Source organism: Mixophyes fleayi, chromosome 4, assembly GCF_038048845.1.
Source record: "Mixophyes fleayi isolate aMixFle1 chromosome 4, aMixFle1.hap1, whole genome shotgun sequence".
NCBI classification, from domain to species: Eukaryota; Metazoa; Chordata; class Amphibia; order Anura; family Limnodynastidae; genus Mixophyes; species Mixophyes fleayi.
In genome coordinates, this window is record NC_134405.1 from 226,353,545 (window position 1) to 226,372,851 (window position 19,307).

At 37.5% G+C, this 19,307-nt stretch overlaps 1 protein-coding gene across 2 annotated transcripts in view; it reads right to left on the reverse strand.

The window, feature by feature from the left end:
- The window catches only part of EPYC (epiphycan), a 59,811-nt gene extending 41,155 nt beyond the window's left edge, over positions 1 to 18,656 (reverse strand). The window contains exons 1-2 of one of the 2 annotated variants that reach the window (XM_075205327.1): positions 18,581 to 18,656; positions 16,233 to 16,394 (exon numbers count right to left, since the gene is read on the reverse strand). In XM_075205327.1, the coding sequence (XP_075061428.1) occupies positions 16,233 to 16,385 (153 nt within the window). In that variant the 5' untranslated portion in view covers positions 16,386 to 16,394; positions 18,581 to 18,656. Of the gene's footprint in view, positions 1 to 16,232; positions 16,562 to 18,580 lie in introns of those variants that run through there. The other variant, XM_075205328.1, reaches the window with a different exon arrangement.
- Between the last annotated feature and the right edge of the window lie 651 nt (positions 18,657 to 19,307).

Sequence of the window (19,307 nt, forward strand, 5' to 3'; positions counted from 1 at the left end):
CACAGCCTAAAGCTGGTGAGTAATCAGGGGTGCACGGAGGATTGTCAGGGGGGGGGGGGTTTCTCCCCGCCGACCGAAGAAAAAAAAACCACGTGAGAGAGCTGCGCATGCGCAACAGCTCCGTTTCGCCAGCGCTGTCCTATAAGAAGCGTCTTCGGTGGTGCTGTATACAATACAGCACCGCCGCAGACACTTCTTTGACAGCGCCGCGGCTGCTGTATAGGACAGTGGCCACTTAGTTAGCGCAGGGGGTTTCTAGAGACTCAGAAACCCCCCTTGCATGCGCCACTGAGTAATGTATAATGGTGCAAATGTTAATCTTTTATGCTAAAGCAGCTGTACTGCAGCATGTAAAAGTTTGCTTTTTCTGCACATTGCAAACAAAAGTCTGAAAACGTTTAAATATTTTTACCTGCTTTTTTCAGGCTGAATGTTTTTTGCACAAGATAAAAATATTAATATTAAACATTTCACATTTGTGCACAAAGCCTCCGTCCAAAAGCAAATACCACCAGCGCCAGCAGCAGCACTCGCTTCCTGAAAATCACCTGTAACTGCTTTTGTCCAGATAATGGTTGTTAATGTTCTTTTTTTATATTTTCTAAGGAACATCACAAGGCGCCAGGGAGGACACAGCTGAAAGAGACAGTGCAGACATGGAGTCAGAGGACTTCATAATCTTACAGCCTGTTGGCACATTATCAGAGCTTGTGGACCCTGTGCGGGCTGTACAATGTCCGGCAACTTCTACATCCAGCCAACCTCAGCCTGCTCCTGTGCCCAATTTGGCAGAATCTATTCGGAAATTTAGCAGGGTGCAGCAGAATTTGGTGGAATTTCACCAGGATTCCCTGAGAGGTATTCAGCGACAGCTGAATAAAAGACTTTAGATGCTTGCGCAATATGCAAGACACCCAACAAAGGATGTCTACATCATCAATGAAACGCTTAGATGCCAACCTGATGCTATTAAATACAAGACTAAACAACCTAACTGGGGTCATGTGTGAACTCTCAGGAAAGTTAGAAACTGTGTGTGGCCAATTATGCCTCATCATCTGTTGGCAGCACGGTCAGCACAACATCAAGACCGTCATTACCTGCTGCTCCTGTGTGTAGCAGTGATAGAATCAAGAATGGCAGATGACCATCCACCAGACAGGTCACCAGAGCCTGCAGCAAACACACACTGTGTTATTTCTGTTTATTTACATTAGTAAGTTAATACATTTTTCCTTTATCCACACTGTTGTTTACTTGGATAATTTGGGTACACTTATTATATTGTTTTTATCATTTAATAATGCCTAAATGTTTATTTCCACAAACATACATATACCCATAAAGTAAGGTTAATGGTGTTTGCTTATGATGTTCATATTGATGTTGATTTTACAATAACAGATAATAATTAAAAACAAGGTTACTAGTAATTACACAATAATTACACTTTCTTTAAAACCACTCTCACCTGAAAGATAAGTATATCTGATCCTCTATGACCTGGCTCCCCCCCTCTATATTATGAACATCAGCTGCTGGAATGAGCTTACCTGGTATGTTACTGTATATTGCTGGCATTAGCGGTATACTTTGGTTTAGGGCCAAATTATGCAGAACACAGCACCACACCATATCAGCCACCTTAACTGGGACATATAGAAGCACACTGCCAGATGTATCAAGGCACATGAATGTGGACTTCTAAAGGCCAAAGGTAAGTTCTATCACCCATGTCATAAACCTGGATTGACACCCATATCCAGAATCACTTACAATTAAACATAAATACTTGTAGCTGATTGCAAACACACATAAAAACACTAAACACCAAAAAGCAAAAAAAAAAACAAACACGTGGCCAGCGCAGCCTAAGAGGAGCCTGGTGCTTCTGTGGATGTTCCTTGTTCCCTGTCTGTGCTGACTCCAAAATCAGATGTTGCTTAAAACAACCAACAAGACTTTGCTATCCATTTTCAAGCAACCTCAGAGTAATGGGCATGTGGTTCCCTTTTTATAGTCCTCATTAGCCTGCCTAGACCAATGAGTGACGTGTTTGTTAATTACGTATATAAAATACAGCACCTTGTAGTGCAACAAAAATGTAATTTAAATGGTGACCCCCTTCTGGAAATAAGTGTATAAGTGTTGCCACATCATACAAATATAATTATTGGGCCACTGTTGATGAAATAGTAATAAAATAAAATAAAACCCTTACATATCATTTAAATTAAAGTTGGGCTATTAATTTATTCTTAAAATAAATTGTCCCTCATAAGAGAATTCATAATAATTTGTTGCCCCTCTACAACAAAAAAGATGCTTTATTGAAACTTCCATTTAACCTTCTGTTATAATAACATTGCCCTGCAGTGTAACAGTGATGTGTTTGGCAATCTCTCCTATAGAAAGCGGCACAATGTATCTGGTGATTTTTAATTCAAACTCGAGTTTGCAAAATCGCAGTTGGAGATTTGAATAGCTAGGGTGGAAAAAATCGGACTGCGATTTGTAGTGATTTTGAGAATGGCAGTTTTGAAAGAAACACGTCTCTGGTGATTTTACATCAAATTGCCAGTTAATAAATCTGCGATTTTAAACTCGCCCGAGAAAATCGCTGGAAATGCATAATTGCAGCTTGATACAATTACCCCCAAAAGTTCTCCCTGAGAGTTTATGCTTCCTAAAATCTACAGTCAGAAGTTATTTTGTAGCATGGGTGGAACTTGTTCACAATAACCATCTGTATGAGTTCTCTGGCTCCATTTCTGTCTTCATTGTTTTTGGTACCCATCCTGTATTGACCCAGATTGCCCACTACTTGCTACTTGTGATTCCAGCTACCTCACTATCGACTGGCACTGAGGGCCATGACCTGCATATTCCATATTCCAGCTAAGACCAAACCTTGGTCTCCGCGCCTCTTTGACCAGTTGTGTCAAATTCTAGCAAGTGCACGTCCGTTCTTCCTAGTGAATTGTAACACATACAATGAGAAGATGAGAGTTTATAGCCAGCCAGCCAGTTATACTGCTGCATAAAATTAATGGATGTATCGATACAGACCAATTAGCTTGGACACTAATGTTCTCTTTTACAAATTCACCTTTACTGTAGAAGACACATTTAATGGGTTCTTTTATGTTTTTTTCTTATCCTTTCTCACCGAAATCATAGAAAAAAGGTGGCATGTGGCATAAGGATTTTAATGAATAAAATTCACTACAATTTGCAGTACCCCCACAAAATAATTATATAATGTATAATTGCTGCCAACAGCTAGTACATTCTCTGTACAAAATAGTTAGAGCAACTAGAAGCCTCACAACACATACACACATGCATACACAAAATGTACTTCTGCCAGTTGAGAATACCTCTCCATCTATGTGAAGCATTTTACCGCCTTTCAGTCAATGCCTTCCACTCATAGCATTCCTTATTATGATGAAAGTGAAGGTGTGTGGTGACTGGTCAGTGAATTATTAAACTCCTACTCCTGAATCAATGCTTAGCGTCTCTCCCCAGTGCAGAGCGCAGATTAAAAGTGCACTGGAGTTAAAGCCAAAATATATTCTTTTTTTGTAAATTTTAATTTTAAAAAAATAAAATGAATCTCCTGTTTCCTCTACATGTCTGCCCCCCTATTACCTTTATTTCCATTCTCACCATGCACTGATGAAGGAGAGGTTGCTTAGTGAGTGGTCTCTGCACATCTCCTCCTGCATCATTATCAGGAGAACCAAACAGAGAGGAAAGGTATTGGTGTAGAGTGGAGAAGTGCACAAAGATGCATGGTTGCATAGATGTGACCAAGCCAAAAAAAATCAATTTAGTTTGATCCTGATGTATTTTTAATTAAATATTTTTTTTGAGTATATGAGTACTTTGATATCTCGACTGACACCAGGATTTTGGTACAGTACGATTTTATTATGAAGTCAACAAGTCAGAGATATACAGCATAAGACCCCAGAGCTTAACTGACTTAAATAAGAGACAAACAGCTATAACTCCCCAACAGTTTGAAACACTGACCTAGTGAAACATTAACCAGCTGCTTGCGAGTCTATCTCATGCCCCTTACCCGTATAAAAACTATACTATAATCTAACTTAACTAACCTATACCTGATCTAATTAAACATAATGTCCTTTGCTAAATACCAACTAACTTAACCAATGTTATAACAATATTGACCTTTGTTATAGTGACAAGCTAACTAATCTATCTATACTATACATGCTACTATTATGAAGTGTAATATCTTCATCACCTCATTTTGTGGTTGGTCATCTACAAGAAAAAGTGCTGAAAATGGCATGATTAAAGAAGATTGTGACTGGAAGGAGAAACATGAAAGGTGTAAGGATAAGTGAGAGAATAATTGATACATTTCAAGAATGTATTATGGGCCAGTAAATTCTAGTAGATGTCAAGGATGGATATTGTTATTATCCATCCTTGACATCTACTAGAACAAACTTTGTTGCCAATTTTAAAGTTGAGTGATGTCTACTACACATATCGACAAACTGCTTCTGTTATTAAACAGCGTGACGTAAACAAAAAATGAATTTATTTCCTAATATGATTATGACTATGCAATGGAATCCCAGAGCATAAATCCACATAATTGAACGAGATGGCTAGATTGGGAACTTGTGCAAGAGGGACTTTTGACTTCTAGACATATCAATACTACAGAAACCAATGGAACAAAAGAGAGAATAGTCAGACTGGCCAGAGTCCACAGTGGGCAATGATATATCTATTGGTCATACCAAAAGTCAGTTAAGCAAGGGTCAATACCAGGAGCCAAATGCAGAAATAAACAGGACACAAGCACAAGAAGGTAATCAGGCTGGACTGAAGCAGGAATCACGCGAGAGGTATACGGAAAGATCCAGTCACACAGACCACTACTAGAAAACCAAGTTCCAGATGATGATGTGCTCTTGAGCCTATAGCAGTTACCTTTAACATTTGGGCTGCCCTAAATTTCTCTGATGCCTCAAGGGGGTAAATGTATTAAACTGCACGTTTTGCAACTCGCCAATATTCTGCAACTTTGACAGCAAAATTTAAAACAGCAATGTGTTTAAAGGCAAATTTTGCCTTTATACACATTGCCATTTTAAATTTAGCTGTCAAAGTCCCTGAATATTGGCGAGTTGCAAAAGGTGCAGTTTAATACTTTTACCCCTAGGACTTAAAATAGCACAGGAACATCAGAACCACGGCAGAGCAAACTGAGGGTGACAGAAACAATAAAGAGGGCCAATGTATGGTAACAATAAAATCAGATGAAGACAGACACATCTAAACAGTCGAACAGGGAAATGAGGATACACAAGGCATAGACAAATGCAGCAGTCCAAGAGTAATAACTTTAGATATTTCAGTTGAGCTCAGTCTAAAATGAAATAAACTTTAGTGGGATGCATGAAAAATCTAGAACCTGGAATTTTATACTGAGACAGAACCATTTTCTTAACTGTTTATTATTCTTCCATATCAATATACCTCAACAGAGTTCATTTAAAATTTACATTTATTCTCCTTCTATACTTATGCAACTGAATGATCCCCAAACTAACACTGTTGTATCACTAGATTTAAAAGCATCACTAAGTACTTTTTTCCATTGCAATCTGACTGCACTTCATGTATCAAATGCATATTTTGTTCATAGATCGCAAGCTTGTGAGCAGAGCCCTCTTATATCTTTATTTGTTTATTAATAGCCAATCTTCTTTTATTGTTGTGCTTATTCCCAAAGGTTGTAGAGTATGTCAGCACTAAATAAATAATAATAATAATAATAATAATAATAATAATAATAATAATAATAATATATTATTATTATTATTAATAATAATAATAATAATAATAATAATAATAATAATAATAATAGTAATAATAATAATAATAAGCTATTCAATTTAAGGGATTCAAAAATGCATTTTTCTAGTTCTCCATATAAAGAATGATCACTTAACACCAATTCTACATGGTTGCAGTGTTCTTGTAATGAGGAAAAAATTGATATATCATCAAGAGAAACCGCCAAATCTCAGACAGTCCCTAAAATGTACTTAAAGGCACATGGTTCATTACAAACAACAAAAGGCAAGACCATATATTCACAACACCCATCACTGGTGTTAAAAGTCTTGAAATTCATCAGGTATAAGTGTACTATATTTCTCAGTCAGGGACAGAATTCTAGTAGTAGCAGGGTGGACGTGTGCTATGGGGCCCAGCAACAAAGGGGTGCCACCTCCTCAGCGCCCTGTCAAAGCCACAAGAATTTTTTTGTGTGGACATTGTTCCCAATGCTGGAGTAGATCATGCAAGCAGACCACCAGCACCTCTTAAATGATGTGTCACTCATCGTTGTCTTTCTCAGGCTTCCCTAATGAGAAGGGCTAGAGGAAAGCAGCAGTAAGGGAACATCAAGCAAGGTTTGTGGGGGGGGGGGAGTAGAGCAGAATTCAAGTGAAAGAGTAAAAATGGAACATAAAACATTTGAGGGGTGTGACTTGAACATAATGCAATGTGTTTATGGGCAGTAGAGAATAATACAAAGGGGGGGGGGGTTTGAGTGACATTTGCAGGGTCAGTTGAGTATAATTCAAGTGGAGGATACGAGCTGGTGTCTCTAAAGTGGGAGGGGGTGAAATGCTGACAGTGGAGAAAACATCTCAAAGCAGGTGAGGTACATGTAGGAAATCAGGGTGTATGGAGCACAGTGAGAGAGTGGAGTGGGGTCTGGGAAGGAATTTAAGATAGGTGGACTCCTGGAGTTGTAGATGTCATATCTGTCTATGTGAAAGGTTTTGTTTGTGGAGGTGGGGCAGTATCTGAAAAGTCAGAAGATGTAATTGGTTAATGTTATAGAAAGTGGCAGTTGAACATGATGATATATAGCGATTATTGTGAGATTAGAAGATGAGGGTGATGAAGAGACATGAGGATGTTAAAGGGACATGAAAACAATGAATGGTACTAGCACAACCTCTGGAGCTCTAGGTACACCACTAGCCAGGGACACAGAGGACTTAACACTGGAAAATTACAGACAAAGCCACATAGCACACACCTTTGACATAATTACACCTGACACACACCATCACACAAGACCCACAGCCTCACCAATGCTATAAATACCCAATGTACAAATGACATGCAAAAAAACTAACAAACACAAACTTACCTACATAAACTAAAACCATATACCACAAAAATAAACCTTGGCTCACATGCCCCCCCACAAAAACTTTTAAACTACTCCCACAACTATCACCTAAACCATAGACTAACACACAATATCTTATACCGAAACAAAATAGCACACCAAAGAGACACACTAAAACAAACTCAACCACAAGCCATGCCTACAATTCTAGATGCCACAAGGACAGCCACCAGAACACTGCACAAACAACCTCCAAATCAAAACTCACAGACACAGGGAAACAAGATACCTCTAATTCAAGCAACACACAGTAATAAAAAAGCTCATCACCCATGCCCACTCTATAAGCAGAGCCCCATTTTTTAGACTAGGATATAATAGTAACAGACAGAAGAGGAGCAATCCATTAAACTTCCATTATAATACAAATAAGAAAAAGACAAAAAAAAACCAATAAAATCAGGATTTTCAAAATAAGCAAAAAAAACCCCTCAACACACACCATCTCTGCCTAAATAAAAATGGCAATGCTTCACCCCCCAAAATAGACTTGTACAAGCAAGTTCTGCAGGAAACTCCTCCCAAAAATATTCTTCACAAAAACAGCATTATAGTGATCGATCAGGACAAACAATCATATCCCACCTAACACACAACATGAACACACCAAACTTAAACCCGAATAAAAATTCTACCCATACACACACACACACACAAACACACAGGCAATGCCACAGACTATTCGAAAAACTTGTCAACCAACATAGAAAAGTATTTAGCAAAAACAACCCAAGCAAAATTCAAACTTAACAAGAGATGAATAACACTAAAACTCCTTAAAAAGACACAAATATCATAACCAAACCAAAAGATAGAGGAGGGGGTATTGTATTGTCATCTTGGACACAACCAAATATGTTGAAGAAGCCCACAGACAGCTTTCTGAACCCCTCACTTGCAAAAAATTAACTCACAACTCCACCAATAAATTTATCTCAGAACTAGAATTAACACTAAATAAAAGATGCAAAGAATAAACATGAGCTCCAATTCTGCAAACAAGACAACCCTAAATCCCTACATTTTACTTCCTACCAAAGACGCACAAATCTATTAACAACCCCCCCCCCCCCTTCCCTTGCTAGACCCATCATAACAGGAAAGGCTTCCATAACACAAAATTGATCTCAATGCATAGGTACATTCCTACAACCATACATCATTAAAACCACTTAATGTCTTAGAGATATAACACACTTACTCAAACCCCGTCATCATTATCATCATCATCATCATGATTTATTTATGGAGCAACAGCAAATTCTGTAGCACTTTACAAATGGGAACAAACAGTAATAAAATGGTACTGGGTAATACATACAGACAGAGAGATAAGAGGGCCCTTCTCACAAGCTTACAATTTATGTGATCAAAAACCACATGTGGATAGAAACATACATGTGGTGCACAATAGATGTAAGCTCATTATACACAAGCATTCCACACCACAAGGACTTACTATCAATAAGGTAGAACACTGAAGCACTGGAAGAAGACCCCACCATACACCAATACCAGATACAGTTCATGCTAAAAAGTATACATCCTCACACATAATTACTTCACATTCCAAACTCAAGGGACAAGGGGAACTAAATTTGCCCCAACTTATACATTTTTCCTGGGAGAAAGACTTCTACAGTAAAAATCCTTACTCACAAAAATATAACACTCTGGAAATGCTACATCAGTGACAGACTTCTTATATGGGAAGGTACAAAATCTCTACTTAACGACTTCATTAAACACATAAACAAAAACAGACTTAACCTCAATTTCACAGAAAAACACATTGCCACCAACATTAACTTTCTAGATCTTACACTAGACATTGAGAACTCAGAGATGCATTCAAAAACATTTTACAAACCTATAGAAAGCAACAATTAAGTCCTCAGAAGTAGCTGACACAAAAACACATGCTTAACCAGTATTCCCTTCAACAAATACAGACACATTAAAAGGAACTTCACAAACAAAAACACCTATCAAAACCAAGCCCAAGACATGACCACCAGATTCAAAGAGAGTGGATTTATATCCCCAGTCCTAAAAGAAGCGTTGCACAAACTAAAAGGTTTGAATTATTAATAATTGAAAAAGAGACTCCCTCTACCTAAAAACAAACAAAAGTTAACACATTCGATTCATTACACAATATAACAAAAAAAGCTTTAAAATAAAAATGGTATTATAGGAACTCTGGAACGTACTAAAAAGTGATGAGAACATAGACGCTCTGCTACCAGACAAGAGCCCACCTAACACACAGAAAAGCCAGAGATCTACAAGGTCTTTTAGTACCCAGTCACTTAAAAACCAACAAAACTAGTACAAGCAAGGGCAACACACTAAATCCTGAAGGATACAAAAACTGTGGGAGCTGCAAAGCCTGCAAGAACTGTAACACCTACACCTCCATAGCCATCGGTAAAATACTCCAAATCATGATAAGTATTAATTGTAAATCTACAAACTGTGTTTACTTTATCACATGGCCTTGTAACTTATGATACATAGAACATACAGCAAGACTTTTAAACATATGCATGCTCAAACACGTGAACAACACACAAAAAAGAAAAAGAACACAAAATCTAGTTGAGCACCATGCAGCACACAATAGTAAAATCGACAACTTCCATAACACCTTAAAAAAAGGTGACATACAGAAGGCACTGTCAAGTCTAGAGACCAAATGGATATATAAACTGAAAGCACTAACACCAAATGATCCCAATGTAGAGATGAAGATTTCAATAATCAAAACAATCCACTCCAGATGACCCCTATCAGTGTGCAACAATATTATAAACAAATTAATTAAATTAAAAACAGTATTAAAAGAAATAAAGAATAAACATACCTCACCCCGTCTACTAATAAATCAGTTTAACCATTACGATTTCACTAGGACAAATACTCCACTAATACTACACCAAAACATAATTCCTCCTATCTATCTTATATCGATGCATGCACATATAATAATACTGCCATATATTTATCCTGGAACATAATCAAATATTACACCCATCCACAGAGCCTTGCCCCAAACCCCCACACAATCCCTGTAAGATTTTATTCTAAACCTACTCAGACAAGACTTCATTGGCCAGCTAGACTGGCCGGATCACATAAAAAACCCTTCCCCTGTTAGCATAGTTACATAACATAACAATATAAGTCATAGCAGGTTCTCATCTCAGCTGTGAATGAAACTAAGGCATCACATGGCTCTCAGCCAGGCGTGCACACTAGCATGCCTGGATCTCCTTCACTGTAGATGGTGTACGCTTCAGACAGCATCCCCACAGAGCACCACTAGATGATAAAGTTTTAATGGCTTGGCAATTCCCAGAAAACCTATTGGAATGTCCAACTTGGACTCAGGAACAGGAGCTGAACAGGAGCTGCAGCCAGGACTGAGATTCTGGTAGAAAGGTCCTGGATGATTTGGGTAAGGCTGCAATTTAATCTGCAAGAACCTTAGCGAGATTGAAGTCCATGATACACATATACACTACACTACACTATCCCTGAAACATTTAGGATATTGCATATTACAACATGCACCCTTCGACACTGCTGTTGGAAGCAAGACTGCACTTGCAATTCTATTTATCACAGTGACTTAGCTGATCACCCCAGTTGCTAGGAAATCTAAATTTTTAGCTTTTTTTGGCGCTGGATACAATCTAAGGAACGGAAGATGGAACAGCATGAATTCAAGCGTTGCCTCTGTAAAGAACAACTTGAGATTTGGCTTGCCCTACCTTCCCAAGTCTTCCACAGAATAAGTCACGTATGGATGGAACGCCAAAACTGTAAGTGATATCACTTATTCATTCTAGCCCTGATTCATGTTCAGACAAAAGCTATATTTTTCAGTTTTTAACAATCCATATTTTTATTTATGAATATACTGACTACAGTTATTCATTTATTTTATAATAGAATGTTTTTGTATGAATTTTGATGTGACCTTATGTTAGAGATGCTCAGTCTCGGTTTCCCGAGAACCGAACACACCCAAACGTAGCAGATCTGAGAACCGAGCCGAGCCGGCTCAGTACTTTCACGCTCCCTCGTAATTGAAAACGAGGTAAAACATCATTGTTACGTCGTCAGATCTCGCGAGTTTTGCATTCTATAAGTACCGACCTCAATGGCGATCCAGCGCCATTTCACAGAGGGACACAGAAGGGGTAGCACCGTTCTTGGCAGTCTCTAGTGCAGTTGGGCAGCATCATAGGTAGGAAAGAAAGAGGAAGGGTATCAGTGTACTTTAAAGTCTCCAATGACATTCAGGAGACCTCCATTGCTCCATTGCTAATTGTCATTGCTGAAATAGAAATAATAGGGCTGGCAGTCTTGGTCTTCTTAATCTGCAGTCACATTGTACTGTGTTATATGGGTAACACACAAAGAGGAGAGCTCCATTGCTCTATTGCTAATTGTCATTGCAGAAATAGAAATAATAAGACACGCAGTCTGGTCTAAATCTGCAGTCACATTGTACTGTGTTATATAGGTAACATACAAACAGGAGAGCTCCTTTGCTCCATTGCTAATTGCCATTGCTGAAATAATAGGGCTGGCAGTGTTCTTCAAAATCTGCAGTTACATTTTACTGTGCCATAGCTCACTCAGAAACAGGAGAGGTGGCACGGTTCAGTGCTGAAACAGAAATTGTAATAATAGGGTTGTCAGTGTTCTTAAAAGTCTCCAGTGACATTCCACTGTGTCATAGCTCATACAGAAACAGGAGGGTTGGCATTGTTCTTGTCACTCTCCAGTCTCAGTCATCATGATACTAATCCCTCTACCTAAAGCCTATGTTCAAGTGCATAGTGGTTTTAAGTCAGGGAAACAAAAATGTAAATAAAAAGTTTGTACCATCTTAAAGAAAAGAACACCTCTCTAATAAAGGTAAAAGTTTACTGTAGAAAACATAAAATTGCCAACATGCCATTCTACCCAAAATATGACCAAACCTACCAGCATCAGCTAGCTCCCTTCTATCAGCTAGATCTCAGCACCTGCAATCTACACTGTCATCAAATTCACCCTCATCAGTGTGTACATCATTTTCAAACAATACTAATCCCCGCTGGAATCCACAGAATTCTTTGTACTTTGATGTAATTGCCGATAATGGCCTTCCTCATGAAATTTGTAGTTCATTTTACGGAAGAGCTGGCATGATTTTTGGCCAATTCTTTTAGACCAGACCAAATATCAAAATGTTTTGCAGACTCATCTGCATCACCACTGGGTGTCTTGGGAAAGCTAAGTTTTTTCCTAGCTGCAATTTCCAGAGAAACTGAAGGAGGAGACGTCATTGTGTAGTGTACCACTTGTGCTATCAGCTTGCTGACCATCATCATCATCAGCATCATTTATTTATATAGCACCAACATATTCCGTAGAGCTTTACAATTGTGGACAAACATAGTAAACTAATAAACAAACTGGGTAAAACAGACAAAGAGGTGAGAAGGCCCTGCTCGCAAGCTTACAATCTATTGAACCAGGAGCTTATTGCATCTCTTGAGATCTGGGTCAGTTGGAAAGAAAGAGAAGACATAGTTCTTAATCCTAGAATCAAGTACAGTTGCCAAAATGTAATGATCCGATTTCAAGATGTTGATAACTCTTGGATCTTGGCGAAGCGAATAAAGTAAATCTACAAGTCCAACATAATTAGCGGAATTGCTTTGTATCATTTGCTCATTCAAATTCTCTTACTGCTTTTCAAAAAGTCTAATTAGGGGGATCACTTGACTCAAGCAACAGTGTCTGCACTCTCTTCACAGGTGACTACTTCAAATGGTTTCAGCACCTTGCACAGCACGGAAAGTATTCTCCACTGCGCTGGACTAAAGTACATTCCCCCTAAATTCTATTCTTCTTGCAGCTGCTGCATTCTCCTACATGCTGTTGCAGAATCCCAAAGAAATATTTTGGGACACAGACAGCATCTCCTGCATGTAATTGTAATTTTTTAAAAAGTTCTGTACCACTAAGTTGATTGTGTGAGCAAAACAAGGAATGTGATGGAATTCCTCCAGCTGTAATGTTCTAACAATATTGGTTGCGTTATCAGAAATCACATATCCTCAGGAGAGTCCAGGCAGGATAAGTCATGTTGCAGTGACATTTTCAAACAGACTGTTAGCGCTATTACTTCTGACCTGCGCCTTGTCCCGTGTCTGATAGCCACCTCTCACTCCCGCCTACAAAACTTCTCCCTTGCTGCTACTCACTTATGAAATTCCCTACCACCCTCAATCAGGCTTTCCCAGAGACTTCAAATCTTTAGACACTCTTTGAAAACCCATCTCTTTTTTAGAGGTGACCTTATCCTTGATACCACTATTCACACTAATGCACCCTCACTAATATCTAAAACTGCACTCTGAGCAACACTCAGTCATCTTGTTTCAGCTGTGCCCTCTTCCCTCTAAAATGTAAGCTCTCTAATGAGCAGGGTCTTCCATGCCCTTTGTTTTAAAGTCTCCTTTCATTTTGTCTGCCTTCTCTGTTCTTGTTTTACGTATATCCTGTTTTATGTATGTCCTTGTCTTCCCTACTGTACGGCCCTGTGGAGCACTATGGTGCCTTGCAAATCTACGATAATAATAATAATAATAATAATAATAATAATAATAATAATAATAATAATATGCCTCTTAGTGAAGCAGATGATACACAGAGTAGCCTGCCTCTGACAAATGTGACGTTCTTGTGTACATGCTGCTGCTGTCGCTGCTGGTGAAGGCGAATCACCAACCCAGTGGGTTGTCACAATCACATTTTCTTTAGATTGCCCAGTTAGTTATTGTCCACATATCTGTGGTTAAGTGTACGGTGGGTAGAATGGCATTTTGTAGCCCGATAAGTACATTTTTATGAGCCTTCTGGTAGAGGTGAGGAATATCTTTTCTAGTAAAATGGTGTCGTGATGGAATTTGGTAACGGGGACAGAAGACCTCAAGTAACTGTTTAAAACCATCTGTATTAATAGTGGATCTTGGATGCAGATCTAATACTTGCATAGTCGCCATGGCGTCTGTGATCCACTTTGCGACTGGGTAACAGCTTTCATACTTGCAAAGGATTGTTTAGCAGTCAATTGTTGTAAACTGCTAGTAGTCTTCTTCTTGGTCTGTTTCTCGGTTGTACATCCACTCCCAGCCGCAGCAGCAGCAGCAGTAGCAGCAGTGGGCCTAAGACTCAAGGATTCTACTGAGGAGTCCTAAATAGGGGAGGAGTCATCGCGCCTTAGAAACTTGGATGCAGGACTAACTTCGATCACTTGTGAGGATATTGATGATGAAGGTGTTATTTTTTAGCATAAGTTTCTGATTTTCCCAACAGCTTTCCATGAACTCGCTTCAAATGGCGTAACATGGAGGAGGTTCCTATATGGTTAAGGTCCCTACCTCTACTGCCTGTGGCTTTACAATGCTACAAATAGCTAGACAACTGTTGTCAGGATTTGTGTAAAAATAATTCCACACATAAGAGGTGGATTTTAATGGCCTTCTTCTTATCACTGGCAAGAACTGCTTCCACTGGTGCATGACTTGCCAAAGTAGAGTTCATTAACAGCACTGTTTGCTTAGGTGCCTTAAGCCCATTGTTAACTTGTTTTGAGGGGGCCCAAACAAACCAAGCACTTCAGCCACAAAAGTGGCACTGCTTGTCACTGGAGTGCTTGCTTTGTTAAACTGTACATGCCCTTTTCAATATCTTACATAAGGGTGGATGGGAAGGCCCATGGACAATTCCATCTTGCACTACTTTTCTTTTCTGCCACTGTTGTGTGGCAATGTTTCCTAGATGTGCTATGAACTGCCGTGTGTTTGTGTCATTGCTCTGTCGCTTAGTATCCAACCAGGTCACTGCAGTCTTTGTTTGAAAGTGTATGAAAATAATATTGTAACCTGTGAGGGGGTCTAAATTGACTGCAAATTACTTGAAATTAGTGTTATTGAGGTTAATAATAATGTAGGGAAAAAAAAGATCAAAATTATGTGATTTTAGCAAAAAAAAAGGGATTTTAGAAAACAATAGGGATCTAAAACCAAAACATACAAGGGCGGTTTTGCCAAAACCAAAACACGAAGTTAATCCAGATCCGAAACAAAAACCTGAACACGGGGGTCAGTGAAAATCTCTACCTTATATTGCACATATGCTTGGGCATAATCTTCAGTCTGTTCTGTCTGTTAAAATATGTCAAGTAATAATTAAGAAGAGCGTACTTCCCCCAGATTCAAATGGAAATGTATCTTGAGTTTCGCTTATATTTCAATATGGTCGGAACTGCACACAAGTTCTGTGCTCTTATTTAAACCCAAGTTGAGTGCTGGCTGCATAGGAACATGAATCAGGCCATATATGTCGAAGATCATTGCTGCTACACCACAAATATTTCTGAAATACTTTCTACCATAATGGATTGAATGTACAGTACAATACTATTAATGTTTCTCTAGGACTTTTAGATGTGTATACAGGACTGAAATTTCAAATTTTTCTGATGCCATCCTTGCATATGAACACTGTCATTATCTTCTAGACAAAGGTCCAGAACTATGTCAATTCATACAGTGAATTAATTGTTACCTTGTTTTCAATTTCCCATGAATTTCGCACGAGATCTCATAGTGTAAGAATAAATTCATATTTTCATTTTATAATTTTATAATTTACATTGACCATTTGCTTCCAGCATATGTTAAATTAGTGGTCCATCTTATTACTACCATTCTTATTTATCTAAAGGTTTATCCTCTTAATATATGAACAATAAAACACACAAACATATTTCACCCTCTTTGCCACATCATTCTCTGCGCAATATAAGTTATTATGCTTCTTTAGTTTTAGAAGTAACTCCCTTATTTGCACAATTTAACTAATAACAGATATAAAAATAATGAATCTTAATAAATACCTCCCCTTGATCAATATTGCTGTTTTCATCATAGTCATAAATGGGATCCAGTTCTAGGTCAACTTCATATGTATCTGTGTCATAGTTTGGAGGAGCAGCTACTACAGCTTTAAGTATAAAAAGTCCCAAGAAAATATTTCCAAACGTCTTCATTCTTCAAAGCTTTGGAGGGAAACAGCAACACACTTGCATTGTGATTATAGCTACAGAACTGTAACATAATATTATATTTTCAATTTACTTATAAATTAGCAGTATCATATTCTTCACAGATATAGGCATTAGGTATTACGGAACACTGAATCACGGTGTAGCATGAATTCAGTGACTTCCTTCAGTGCATCTAAATGGGAGTTCTGATATATTTTGGAAGCCTGCCATAGAGCATACAAGTCAGCATCTCACTGAAGGGGCAACTGACATTTAAGGAAACATAATACTACCTTAGCATAATGTTACCAATATGATGTTTGGCTCAATGACACACTACATGAAATCATCCAAACGTCTATGAATTGCATGTTTACAATGATATATGCAATTGAAAAAATAATCAGCTGTAACACTATTTATTAATGTAAACATCATTTTTTTAAAATTTTTAAAGAAAAAATATTTTGTTTATAACATTATTTCATAGAATATGCAAATATTGTGAACATTTACCAAATTTGCCATTGCAAAAGCAACATGTGAGGGCAGCTTAAGTCTGCATTTTTACTTTTAATACCATGTAAGGAAGCAGCCATTTTGCTTGCTCTCAAGAGGTCACATTAAATATCATCCGTAGTTTTCTATGAAACTGCTCCTCTAGTGACCACATTATAATGAAAAATGATACAATGCTTGCATCACAGCGATGATAGTTGAACATCTGCTAACATGAAGGTAACTATTCTTTTTGCTTAACAAAAAATAGCCAAAGAATTATATGCAACTAATGTTTCAGTTTAATACCACTGTAACTCGCTTATCAGTTCTAGAGTAATAGAGAATATATTTGCCCTATAAGTTTTCCTTCTGCTTAGGTAGGTAGTTTGGAGACACCGGGCCTGATTCATTAAGGAAAGTACTCATTTTTTTTACTCACGTTTTCTCCTGGACAAAACCATGTTACAATGCAAGGGGTGCATATTAGTTTATTATTTTGCACATAAGGAAAATACTGACTTTTTCTTCCTAGACCAACTTTAAATTTCAGTGTATAAATAAGCTATCAAGTATTTGTGTGCTACATGAAAAAATAGCCAGTATTTTCCTTTTGTGTAAAATAATAAACACATTTGCACCCCTTGCATTGTTACATGGTTTTGTCTAGAAAGATTGAGTAAGAAAACTTACTAAATTTTTGACTTAACTTTCCTTAATGAATCAGGCCTACCAACTGTTGCTTAGAGCTACACACTTGTCCTATTCATCTACAATTACTAGCACTTTTAGCCCAGACATTATCAATTCATGTGCCAGAATGCACTAACATACAAGCTAAAATTCAGTAGCTTAAAAGAAAGAAAGTCTTTATGAAGCAGCTTTAGCCATGAGGATATGAAATTCCTCTGGGGACAGAGAACAGTACAAAGCTCTCATTTATGTCAGATTCTCAAAGATAGTTTATGCAGTGCACCCATCAAGAGTAGGCTACTGGAATTACCTATCTCCATTGCAAAATAACTTATGCTGCTGAAATATTTGCAGTTTGTGAACATCGAAAATAAGTACAATTAAATTAGAAGCCATCTGTCAAAATATATTTACAGATTAAATACCTAAATAAATAAATAAAATAAATATATATATATATATATATATATATATATATATATTTATATATTCATATATTGTATTTTTATTATGAAATATATACAGGGACCAATTCTTATCGTTCGAGACACATATAAACTAAACTGTTTCAAGGGTAGTGTCAGTTACATATATAGCGGAAAGTTTTACTTGTTTTTCACAGATAGTTAGCAGAAGCTGGCAGATAGACAAATGATTTTCTTGCTTTCCTGCTATTAAGTACTGTGTTTCTATAATTGAATGCAAAATGATATTTGAAGAGTACAGAAAATATGTATTTTCTATTTCAATGTTATGTAATCATTCAAATAAATTTCAAGAGCTGAAAATAGAAATATATGCAAAATGATGTAGCACTGAAATGCTATCTATATTTAATTTAAATATAAATTCTCATGAGACCCATTCTGATTTTTTGTTCCTAAACACTGGTGCACTGAATTCAGTTTTGCAAAACATGTAATGATGAGTAGTATTAAAAGAAATTTCTGAACAAAATGTGCCAGAAACAGTAATTCATATAAAGAGAGAGCAAGAGTGAAACTTACCTTGGCTCCTGCCTTTTGGAATGGCAACAGGTTAGTTAGAGTGTAGTGCAAGATATGTGACCTGACCAATTACAAGTCATATCTCAGTCTGAAGGAGGGTGGTACATCGACCTATGTAAGTATCAACTGGGAATGTAAACCCTAGGAAATCTTTTTGGAATTATGCATGCTAGAATTAGTAATATTAATGGTCTTATGTTTAGATGTGATGTCTTGAAATTGGTTTTAAAGACCCAGATGTCTCAGATTGAACAGTTTATTTTCACACATGAATACCCCTATTGTTGGTTTTGCTGTTTACCCTGGGATGTTTGTATAGATGTAATTTAGTTACAACAAGATTTATGCAGTCTTTTAAAAATGAGAAAAATGTGAGAACTTTAAACAACACAGCAGCCTAAAGTGAGATCTTGGACTAGGAAGACATATGTTTGAGGTTAACGTTATACCCAAAAAATAAAGATTTGTAAATTCCTACTTTATGCATTGTTCTGAGAAATTAGCACTGATTTAAAAATGCCAAATATATATAAATAGAAGGAAATTGGATTACATTTTAAAATGTTTTATGTGGGAATTATCTAAAGATCATTTAATTAAATGTGTATTTAACATTGACATCTATACTGTCACAGTGTAACAATGCTGCGGCTTCTGGGTTTTATGTCATAGCAGATCCCTATGCTTCATTACTACCCCTTTCACACCGAGCATGGACTCAGGAATG